Here is a 12,489-nt window from a genome sequence, read left to right as displayed (position 1 = left end):
GCCTAGTCAAAGTCGAAGCCTATTTTAGATTATGTTCAAAAAGCATTAAGTGGAAATCAAAACATTAGAAGAAAAAAAATCATAAGTCAAATAAAAAAGTTGAATGCCGAATTGTCGAAAACCATTGGACAAATGCTTTTCGGTGGGAAAATAACGAAGAACTATGTGGTAGGTTCAAGATACAAGATCTATTACAATAAATAAAAACTAGCGGCTTGAAACAAATAAAACAAAAGGAAAATGGTCAAATAACTAACATTTAAAAGTAAATGAAAACACTAAAAGCAACCGTAAAAAAATCTTTGGAATGTCCTGATTGCTGTTTTGCTGAAATTTTGTGAAGTTCATAGTTCTGTCCAATTTACATGTCTTAATTTACAAAGGTCTTTAATTGTTATGCAGATTTGGAAACTAATAACTTTTCAACCAACAACAGCTCTAGACTTTTCCAGTACTTTCTTGTCTAGCTTCTTGCCTTCGTTAACCCGAAACTCAATCAGACTTGTTTGCGGCGAGACGATGCTGACTATATTCAATATCAGGTATAGCTAAAGACCAGCTGGTGCAGAAACTACAGAATAATAAAATAAAAACAAAAAATATCTCATTCCAATATCTTCAATAACTTATCTTATCTGCAGTTAGTGTACGAAAAATCTTAACCCAAGGAAGTGAATGTACATGACATTTTACAAAATATTACATTTTATGTTGAAAATCTATTCCTAACAATCTAAACTAAAATATATTTCACATGCGATCAGGACGTTAAAATTCATTCAAAAATATGTTTGATAAAATATAACTTTAAATTTCAAATGCAATCTACCCACTTGAGTGTCAACAAATCGACCTTCATAAGAAATAAAATTTGTTTCTTTTATTTTTAAATTTCTGCACCAAAAAGTATGCTCTTTTAAACCTCGCAAGCTTCATGTTCAAAAGTTCGCGGGAAGAAGGTTGTAGTAAGAATCGATTAGCGGCGGAATCAATATCAAATTTAACTCCTATCACTGTCAATCAGTGGCAAGATGTTGCACTCCGTTGGCGACAGGCGGGATCATCCTACATCTAGCGCAGCCCAGCGCGCCAGAAAACAACGGAACGCGTTTGCTGCAGACGTAGATAATAGTTATTTATTTTTTATTGACCTGCCCGCCGAACGAATTCCGGGAATTCGAATAATTGCCACTCAGCATTTTCCCGTGTTGCTCGTGTGTTGCCGTCAATCGGTTATGCCCGAAGCGGAGTGGTTCTTTTTTTTGCCAGGCACCACGCAAGAGAAAAGCGAGCATAATAAGACCAAACCGGCGCACAAAGCGTAGTGCTGCCGATTCAAGCTGTGCATGCTTGTGCACAAATGTTCGTGGTATTTTTAATTCACCCCTTACGCTCCGCACTCAAGCAACTGCAATCGAAAAATCAAGTAACCGTGCTTGAAGGGTGAAGTTTGCCTTCTTTGAGAGAAGTCGCTCGGCAAAATGGGGTCTGCTTACAATCTTCCCGCACGTTCTCGGTTGGTGGATTGTAAGCTGTCAGCCTTGAACGTAGATGAGATTTTGAACGACTAGCTGAGTTTTTTTTTTTGTTTGGCTGGTTGAGATGGTTTGTTTTTCTTGAGCCAGATTGCATTAAATGTCAATAAATGCTGTCAATGGGATGACTGTTGGTTAAATTTCAAATTCAGGATAAGAAGTTAAAATCTCTAGGAAAGATCGATACCATACTCCAGAGTACTATGCTTAAACGTTGACCCGCAACATGAATGTATTCTTAAAGATTTAAAATTGGGCTTGATTGTCGAATTTTAATAATAAATCGCTTAAAAATTGTCACCTTTCTGCTAGTACAGTTCAACAATGCCATTACCGTTTCTAGCACATTTGAAATGTAATCAGGCTTAAAGTGCACCAAAGCTTTATCCCTCGATGGTAAAATTATCTTTAAAACTGCACTGCCCTTCACTACGCCAACACCGTTGCAAATAACAAACTTTAAACAGCCGCATAGTGTTAATGGACCAAAGTATCGAAAAAAACGGCCACAGCAGTCCCGTTCTATTCTCAGTCAACCTTAGTGCCCGGCGGCAAAATAACCCAAACACGCAGCTGATTGCAGAACAAACCGCCATGGAGTAATAAATTATATTTTTAATCTACATCAGCGTGGTTTCATCGCCGGACCACCAGATTTAATTAATCGAATGGTTACACTTTTGGCAAACTGTTGTACACCCATTTGGCCCTGGTTGCACACAGCATGTCCGTCATTGCCAGCGAAAGGAGTCCCCCAACCAACGGCTTGGACAGGTGAATCCATAATTAAACTAACCAGATGGGTTGGACAAAAACAATAGTCCATTGTCGGCGTTGCCTTTTTTGTGTGCAGCCTCGAAATAGTGATCCCAACTCCGTAACTGTGACTGTGTGTGATTGTACCGGTAATGCATTCAATTGCAACACAATGAGTAAAAACATTATGAGGCGAACGGGGTAACTACCCATTGTTTAAGGATGGCCGTTTAGTGAAAAAAAACCAATTACCATGAAAATATTTATGGTACTATGCTTTAATCAACTGTAGCTAGAAATATTTTGTTAATTGAGTCTTTGATGCTGTGGTCCACAATTTGTTATTATTTAAAATATAATGTTAAAATATTTAATGTACAAGCCTGCTAGTACGCTCTAAAGCAAAGCTTAATCGGCAACCTCATTTAATAAACTTAAAGCACCATACTACACAGCCATCTGAAAGCTTCTCCCATACCCACAGCATCAGTCTTGATGCATACCAATGCTCGCCATTATGTAGATCAAATACTTACGCATCGATGGAATGTTGTGCACCGTCGGTTCGGAGGGAAATATTTCGCAAAATTGCCAACCGTACTACAAACATTCTAAGCAAAACAAATACCTGTGATGGTGATATTTTAGAGACCGCAAAAAAAAGATAGATCCTCAACAGCCCTATCGAGTTGCATCGAAATTATGTTTCTCTTGGGAATCATTTAATATGCAATGTCAACTGGGGCAGGGGGGTCCAGGTTCACCCATACACATCGGACCATTAGTCGGCCATGTTTGCGCAACCATCGGAATCGGACTACATACTTCCTTCATTCTCTTACCATCCACAGGTCGTCCCCAGCCCTCGGTCAAGTGGCTCATCAACGGCATCCTGGTGGACGAACAGTACGAGCACAATTCGGGCGATGTCATCGAAAATCGGTTGCTGTGGCCTGCGATTCAACGCTCGGACCTAAATTCCATCTTCACCTGTCAGGCAACGAACACGCTGCTGGTGGAACCGAAGGAGAGCAGCTTTGTGCTGGATTTACATCGTAAGTCGACAGTTCGGGTGCTCTCCAATGATTTTCCTTTACAATTTCCTATCCTGAGTCGCTGCAAATCATTGGCAGCAACGTTTTTAAACATTTATCCAACTAAGGCAAATGTATGTGTGTGTGTGTGTGTGTGTGTGTGTGTGTGTGTGTGTGTGTGTGTGTGTGTGTGTGTGTGTGTGTGTGTGTGTGTCCCAATTGTCACATTCCCGAACGTTCCGCGTCGCCAAGAAAGCGCCAACTAATGGGCAAAAGATATTCTCCCGGGATTATGATTTCCGGTTTCCGACGTTGCTCCCGTGCGGCATTGAATCGATCTGATTGTCGAATTCTCATTTCATTAAAATCTCATTACTTTTGCGATCATGCCACCTCCGCCACCGTTCCAGGTCAGGACGGACGGTTTTTGCGCAAAAGATCTAGTGGCAAAATTGAGCGCGTCATCGTATTTCTCGCCATTGCCATCCTGCTAACAGTTCAATTGCAATGGACAGCATGATAAAGCAAAACCGGAGCAGCATTCATTTTTCCTGTGTGTTTTTATTTAAGACGTTTCCTGGTCATCAGATTTTTTTTTTTTTGCTCACAGCAAATATCATGACCTGATATTGAGGGTGCGGGCAGAATTTTCTAATTCCTTTTTTCTTTGTATTTATGTGCTGATATCTGCAATGCACTAGATACTCTTTAAATAAGCAAAAGTCGTTTTAAATTGTGAGGGAGTTTCAGGATATACTTGAAAGTCTGTATGACTTTCAGAGAAGGTAAGGACTGATAACAGTTCATTAAGAACTACATTTAAAGTTCTATACTTAAAGAATACAGCTGGGACACAATAATACTCTAAAAGAGCATTTTAAGCTATGAAGAGTTGTTGCTGTTACTGTTGTACACCATGAAAATAATCATTAGAATATCATTCAAAATGGCAAACCTTCTATCAATTACGCAAAGATGAAACAAATCTGCTAGAATTCGCTTTTTCAATCCTCTGTAAAATAATATTCCTTCCGCATTTGCTTTTGCCAGTCGAAACCTACAGCACAGGAAAGAATAGCGCTTGAAGCAATAATGATCGGCGTACGATTTGGCAAGAATGGAATTTGATACAAGCAAGGAAATTCTTCGCCCTTTTTCCCCGTCACCGTTTCTTGATTGATACGATTTTCCAAAGGAATCTCCTTCTCCTTATCCAAAAATATTAATCTTCTCCATTCGTGTTCAGCTCCCTCCGATTTCCTTAGGGCACAACAACAACCAAAAAAAAACCTCTTCAATAAAAGGGGACAGTAAATGATAACTCATTCCATCTTCTGGCTATTGTGGAGGATACACGATAGAACTGCCCTCGGGAACGGTCGGTCAAATACTAGAACCAAATTTGCATCACCTGAGCCAAACCACTGGCTTTGGATGGTCTTGGAAACCGGATGCGAGAGGTAGAGAGAGAGACAGGGCAAGGAAAAAAATACCAAAATCATTTTAACAGCACTAAATGACCGGACCGAACCGTTGCTCGGGGAAAAAGATGAAAGAGTTATCGATAAAATGATAAAAGCAATAATTCATTTGACTGTGCTGTGCGCAAACGAATACTACCCTGTAACACAATAACTTTTGGGGCCCCATTTTCCGCCCAGGCACACTGACACTGACGTATCTTGTTTCATTATCACTTGTGAACTTAATATTCTTGGTATTCCGTTCCCTTTCATCTGAGTTCTTTTTGATTTCCCCAGAAAAAAAAAGAACCGAGCTTGTGTTGGTGTTGTAAAATTGGGAATTTTTATATTATTTCTTTTATATAACGTTAAGTTATTCTGCTTCTGCTTCTTTGGCAGCTGAAGCTTAAAAGGACACCCAATCCCATTTTTGACTTCTTAGACATTCATTTTATCGGTATAGCTGGATTCCAGACTCTGCCGTGTGAAGACCGAGGTCAAGTTAAGTGAATATGATTTCGATAGCAAATTCCAATCCTTAATTGCTGCATCCAGAACACTACCACAAAACTACTTTAATTTTCTGTACGTTTAAATGCTTTTCCCTTTCTTTGTTTGGTTGTTCATACATCCCAAACGCTCAAGACAAAGCGTCTTCCTACTCCCAAAGGACTGAATAATTTTCCATTCAACAAAACAAAAAAAAAAGAGTCAAACCACCAAAGCGAATGATCGAAAAAAGAAAATCAATGCCACAAAAAAGGTAGTGATCGTTATTTTCCAACACCACACACCTGCACACCTGCAGCTCCAGAAATCCGTCCGTAATCGGGAATATTTACTGGCACAGATTGAACCCTGTTTCTTTCCCTTTTCTTATCTTACCTCTCGTTTCATGTGCTTCAACCCCATGCCCCCCAAAACACCACAGTAAAACCATTGAGTGTGAAGATAATGAACCCGCAGACGCCATTAGTAGCCGATCGACGATATGAAATCTCCTGCGAAAGCGTTGGTTCGAGGCCAAATGCGATTATAACCTGGTACAAAGGAAAGCGACAATTACGCCGTGCAAAGGTTAGTATATGGGAAATGGGTCGAGCAAATGGGTGGCTGTGGCCGAATGGCTAAGTTATGGGAAAAGGAAGAATCGTTCATTTTCCCTCAATAACAAGGGCGAAATCGTTCGGCCGTGAAAACAAATAAAAGGTAAGGAAAGAAAAGAGTGTCCCCGGTCGTTCCTGGTTCTTTGTTTTCACCCGGTACGTGTAGAGTCACCCGACACAAGACGAGCTAGCACGGGGACGCACTGTGATGGAGGCGAAAAAAATCCATGCGAAAGGAAAACCGAATGCACACACGCTCTTCTTCATGGCTGGTGGAGAATGTTTTATTGAATTTATGAAAATGGACGAACGTCCGTAAAGTAAGGACCACCTGCGCATGGTGGTCCTGTTCCCTGCCATGCTCGTCATCGAGCTGCGAAAACTAAAGCCTCAAAACAACAAAAGCCTTTGAAATCTACAGCAACTAGTACGACGACGGTCAGTATGAGCCGGTTTCAGACGGCATGTGGACGTCCTCCATACTGTGTGTAGCTCTTGGACGAAAGCTATAAAGATAGTATGCAGCTATAAATAAGGAGTCGTATCATACCAACCACGGGAACGAGACTGGTCAATGAGATACTAGGAATTGGTGCAGTTGTGGCATTCACTGTCTAAAAAATGTACCTTTCTTACCACTGTCTTCTTGGAAAGGTGACATCCGTAAAAAAGTAGGATCTATATTTCCGTTGAATACTATTCAGCTTTATTTCTTGATACTTGGAGACTTTTTTAAGAATTGCAACCATCGATAAACTAAGCTGTTTCTTTAAACTCTTCAACACAATGTGTGTATTATTTGAAATATAAAACAATCTCAATCAGATGTTTAAAATTAAAAAAAAAAATCAACATCCTGTTATATTCTGCCTTAATTATTGGTTCTTTGTTTTTGGTTTAATAAGTATGAATGGATAAGTTAATGCTGAAATCACGTAGAAAAAGCATCTTAATTTCAAATTCATTATTATTGCGTAAAAATTTCAACATTTTTTTCATTAAAATGTTTGGGGTGAAGAAGTTCATTAACACACTGCTGAATTGTAGTCTCTAGTTGTCTAGTTAGCTCTAGTGTAATCTTTGGAAGATTCTCCAAGTTCATCAGAGCTCTTGGTAGTTTCAAAAGCCCTTACAACACCCTAAAATCTGGCGCAATTTTAGCTCGTAGTCTGCAGATTTCTTCTTAATTTTTCAATCATTAGTTTTGGTAGTCTTATGTCATTTTCGACGAGAAGTTTAACGTGCCCCATAAATTCTGAAAAAAAACGAATAAAACAAGCTCAAATACACAGCAAAAGATCTTCGTTGCTTCGTTGCTACCGAACTAATAAGTTAATAATCCACGTTAGCGTGCATTCAAATGTCTGCTCACTGTTCTGAGTGGAAAACTGTCTGCCGATTAAATTGTGCGGGTTGTACATTTGTTTTTTCCTCATCGGCATACTATAATTTCAAACACCTACTAAAACAGTTAGCACTTTTGCCTAATTGCCGTTAGGAAAGTGTCAGACAGTATCGGTGGAAACACGATACAGCACTTTGTGAAATGGAAAACTATTCGTACGGAGGTAGTGCAATTAACAATGAAGTGAACATTCAATTAGTCGCAATTTTTTTTTTCGTCCCTTCCAGCGAAGCAGGATAGTCAAATAAATAGATAATTTATTTGACTATTCTCCTTGATTCGCGCAGTGTGGAAAGAAACTGTCAAACGGAATAAAATATTAAAATTAGGTTTTATCCTAAATAAGCATCCGTTTAAGCCTTACTGATAAAAGATATATTCGTTTGCGCTGAAATTCTAGTTGAGCAGCTTTATCCCTCGATTAGTGTGAAGATTTCCCAAACACATCCTGAAGTCGGACGGACACTAATCTATTGTCGTTCGCTCCGTGCGGCAGTGACTAGTCCTAATATCAATTTCTAATATTCAAAGTGCTTTGTATTTCATTCCATTAAGTGCGCTTTCCCGTCGAAAGAGGTTAACTTGACCGAAACCAAATCGTTTACCGTATGTACCGTCACCCTGCTGCGTTGCTAGAGGACGCAGAGAACGCTGTACGCCATAAAATTATCCGCCCGTGCTGCTTGCCCTCTATCAAATTTTACATTCGCAATATTTTTCATGAAATCATTCGTTTTCGCTCTCACTCTCTCTCTCTCTTTCTTTCTTCCATTTTCCCAACAACTCTACAGGAGGAGATTCTGAACAACACCACCCGCTCGGAGCTTAGCTTCGTACCGACAACCGAGGACGATGGTAAGCTGATAACTTGCCGCGCCGAAAACCCGAACGTTACCGGACTGTTTTTGGAAACATCCTGGAAGATTGAAGTTGTCTGTGAGTAGAAGCAAAAAAGAACACACACACAAATTTTACGTTAGATGAAGATAACCCTGACGCCGGACGCGGAAGAAGCGCGCGGAACCCAGTGTTGGCGCAACGGTTCGTAGCGAGTTTACAGAACTTCGAATTTCTGCGGGCAGAATAAATTCAAAACTTCACTGCCGCCTACACTACGGCCGGGCGAGAAAAAGCGCGAGCGGTAGCGAACCCATAAAAGCTCCCTAGCGTGCGCATCAAAGCGTGGAAGCGAAGAAATTAATTAAAATTAAATTCAAATCAACAATCGTAAAAAAGTATTCGCGTTTATAGTGCGCCGTCTTGTACGGGAAGTCGAGCCGGCCGTCCGTTTCGTGGTCGGTTTTCGGTGCGCGAACTTTTCGGTAGTTCCAGGCCAGGGTAGGCAAGGGCAGTGCGGTCCAAGACACCCGACCGGCACACGGAAACGGTTCCATCCATTTCCAGCAATGGAAGCTCGCATCTTTTGCGGGTCGTCATGCAATCCGGGACCCGCTCGTTGGTGAATCATTTTCCGATGTGAAGAACGCGCAGCGAGCGGGCGCGAATCTACCAAGACGTTACCACCGTCGAAACGCATCCCCAACCAACAGAACCAAGGCTCCCTTTTGCCACAGCCACAAAATGTCGATTTCTTCCTCGAGGAGTAAAATACAATTCGGCTTTTTATTGTCGAGTTAATTGCGGTTTTTGATTCGGTATGTTTGATAAAACTTTATCGTTTGTACACAGCGCCCTCAACCCGTCTCAACGAAGCTACCCCGGCCTTACCACACAATCGTAAGATGGTGTGACCAAGATTTGTGAAGTTCTAAAATTTAAGAAAAAAAAGCTCGCGACTAAATGCTGCAAACATCCTTGCTGCAAAATGGGAACGAAGACGGAAAATGTGTGTGTGTGTGTGTGTGTGCTTGCCGGTAGGCCTTGGATCGGAGGTCTGAAGATATCCTTGCACAACGATAGCGAAACACGTCGGCAATTCGGCTGGCACATTCCTATTGCTTGGCCTCGCCACTGTAACTAATTTATTTGAACCAAACCATTACAAGCATTCCTTCAAAGTCTTTCCGGCTTGGCGCTCTGGGGCGGTGGATCGAGAACGCTAGACACCCGTGCAAAAAGTGCAAACCGAACGAGGGTTTGTACTTTCCGTTCCGGTGACTATAATTAAAAACTTTTGTGCTAAAATTTTGTGCAAGCTTTTTCGATTAAGCTTTTTGCCATCTGCGCTGCCACTGTTCGCATTACGCGGACACTTTACCAACAATTACTGTCGACCGAAGCTGTACGATTTCAGTTTCTAACTTCGCGGCCAGAGCTCGCCGCGCACCACTGACGTACTGCAATAATGTATGAATTTTGTGCTACGCTTAATGAATGAGAAAACTATGTTTTATCTGGCTAATTAGCAATTATAATTAGGAGCCTTACCTTTGCCCCTAGCCGGATGGCAGTTTGAATGTTTTAAACCAATTAACAGTGAGTGAGCTTATACAATTATTGGTCGATTTTTTACGTTAAAGTTTGATCGTCAGTTTGTTGTACAGAATTGGAGAGACAGCAGAAGCACCGATGTTGTGTAGGGTTTCTGACCAGAAATACCTTTTTTATATCTGAGGAAGCGATTTTCATAGAGACCACTGCCGGATTTTACCCGAAGACTTCCTTGAGCCTGTCGCCATTCTTTAATTAAACCAAACATTCTTCAGTTAAACCAAACATACCTTAAAAATTCTACTCAAACTTCAACAAAATTCTACAGACTCCTCAACTGGGCTGATCGTGACTAGTTGAGCTCAGTAATATTAAATTAATTTTACTGATCTATTTGATGCTATTGGAGGCAATCTGTCAATTATCAGCCTTGAGAATAAAAATAATGGTCCTTAACAATATTTTTCGTGGCTTTGCTTTTTGATGCTACCATCCAATTTCTATTTACTTCCCTTTAAAAGTTTTCTATTCTTATTTAATTATTTTCTAATCAAACATCCATTAACTTTTCTACGTTTTAACTTAACTTTTCTTCATTTCTCGCCTAACATTTATGCACACATACCATATGCGTACACTCGCAAGCCCACTGTCTTCTACAAAGTGATAGTAGAAGCAACTGTTAAAATTTTAAATCTACCCCCGCTGTCGCTGCTTTACTTACCGGCTAAATGGTTCGTTAATCTTCCGTCTCATCGTCACCCGTGTACGCTCGCTCGCTTGGGAATGCCTGATCGAGAAACAATCCCGAACAGCAACATCACACCACACACATGCCGCACGCTACGTGGTAGCGCACTGCACTGATGCACTTTAAATATTCGATTTTCCGGTCCATTCGCTCTATCCTCAGCGTGCACCATTTGGCAACGGAAGCGCCAGCAAAGATGGACCAGCTGGTTCGGGAAACAAATGCACAAAATCGCTTGCTCTGCAGTGACTCGATAGACACAGTAAAGTTTTTCGCCCGTCTAGATACAACGGAAAAGGAGGATTGAAGTTTTCATCCCTCGCCCGTCTTCTGCGCACTCCTCTTTTACTTCCACGGCTACAACTTACCAAATGTGTTACCTTCGAAGTTAAGATCCCGCAGTACAGTACCAACCGAGGAAAGCCCTGTTCGAACTGCTGTTTTTTTTCCTCCGGTGGAGCTTCTACAATCTCGTGCACATCGCGTTCTCACGACAAGCTTAGCACCCAAAATCCAATCGATTAACCCAAATGCAAGATTTTATTTATGATATTAGTGCAGAGTGCTGAATTTTTCATCCCCAGTTCCCTTCTTAAGGGCCGTGACTGTGTGCCGGTCGGGACAGGAAACCATGCCCACCATTCAAGCCAAATTCCTTACTTACAGCAGCAAGATCGAAAGGATGATTTTTCTCGTCGATCGCCCTAATGCGTTTGGCAAGATTTGGCCGTGCCGTGTAGAGGCAGATGTAGAGGTCGGCGCGAAGGACGGAAACTACGTTAGCAGGAAAGTGCATTACTAACCACTAACAGTTTCTTCTCCGGAAAGCCTCAGGGTAAAGTGGATATATTTTTCATAGGGAATCCCAGGTTTGAGTATGCTTGTAAAAAAGGAAGCAAGCAGCAGGTTGTTCACACCTCTGCCAGAACACACAAGATGATTGGGGTTTAGTTTATTCGATGCATCAGATAAAATGCTGATGGTAAGAGAACAATATAAGCTGATGAAGTGTGGATTCTTGGTGGGAATTAAAACCAAGAGGATATGAAAAAGTTAATTCACTGGAAATGAGGAAACAATTCATAACTTAAATTCCTACTTAAATTTCTACTACTTAGACGACCAAACCGTGGTGGGATATCGGTGTGAATATCTCAGAACTCAGAATGTCTGTCTTGGGCACCGTTGCCTCACTAACAATAAATGCAATTAATCTATGACATTACAAGTCCAACGTCACCGAAGTTAATAAAGTCCCGATTTTATCTGAGAATTTATGTCAATTCGCAGTAAATCCTCTTTTAAAGTTCGAAGTTGTATGTTTATTGTGGGGAACTCAATTCCAAAGAAAACGGTCTCCATAAACCTGACAAAGGGTCGGTCGGTCCAGCCAACATTTTCCCGGCGAGAAAAATAGATCCTTAATCTACTTAATATCTTGATTACAATGGAGTTACAAATTTTTCGCCCTGCTGAAAGCAAACGGCTCAAACGAGTTAATAGCATTATATTCAACCATCTTCTCCGGGGCCGGCCTCCCGCGGCCGTTCTGCATTCTGCACTCACTATATGGCTGTCGGTTCCCCGCAACGATAGCCTCACACCGGACCGCTTGCCAAGCAAAGCATGACACCCCAACAAACCAGAAAAAAAGACCATCCAACAGAAAACTGTCTCAAGAACTTTCACCGATCCAGCACGTAGTTTCGACCGTTGAGTGTGTATGGCGCTTTCCCCAGGGTGGTTAAACCGGAGGTATAAAGTTCTGGTGAGGAAAACCAATGAAATTCTGGTTTATCGATTTGCCGGCACCGAAAACCCGATGGAAAAAAGGGGAAAAAAAAGATTAGCCCGAATGATTTATCTCTTTTGCGTCACGCTATTGTTAAGCAAAGTGATCTCTAGGAAGGAGTGAGTGCAAAATTGAGGCCAATAGGGAATGTGACATCGGGAAACGTTTCCCTAACCCTCCAGGAACGTTGCCACGGCAGCTGGGAAAAACCACACGCACACATACACACACACGCTCACCAAAGAACACCATTTGA

General features: G+C 41.3%; 1 protein-coding gene across 5 annotated transcripts in view; it reads left to right on the top strand.

The window, feature by feature from the left end:
* LOC118511577 (CD166 antigen-like) overlaps window positions 1–12,489 on the top strand; it is a 186,478-nt gene that overhangs the window by 157,972 nt on the left and 16,017 nt on the right. For all 5 annotated transcript variants that reach the window (XM_036054827.1, XM_036054828.1, XM_036054824.1 and 2 more), the window contains 3 exons: window positions 3,143–3,346; window positions 5,720–5,865; window positions 8,091–8,235. In XM_036054827.1, the coding sequence (XP_035910720.1) occupies window positions 3,143–3,346; window positions 5,720–5,865; window positions 8,091–8,235 (495 nt within the window). The remainder of the gene's footprint in view (window positions 1–3,142; window positions 3,347–5,719; window positions 5,866–8,090; window positions 8,236–12,489) is intronic.

The sequence above is a fragment of the Anopheles stephensi genome, chromosome 3, assembly GCF_013141755.1.
Source record: "Anopheles stephensi strain Indian chromosome 3, UCI_ANSTEP_V1.0, whole genome shotgun sequence".
In the NCBI taxonomy this organism is placed as follows: Eukaryota; Metazoa; Arthropoda; class Insecta; order Diptera; family Culicidae; genus Anopheles; species Anopheles stephensi.
Note: the sequence above shows the minus strand (reverse complement) of the source record. Positions and strands in the feature narration are given on the sequence as shown.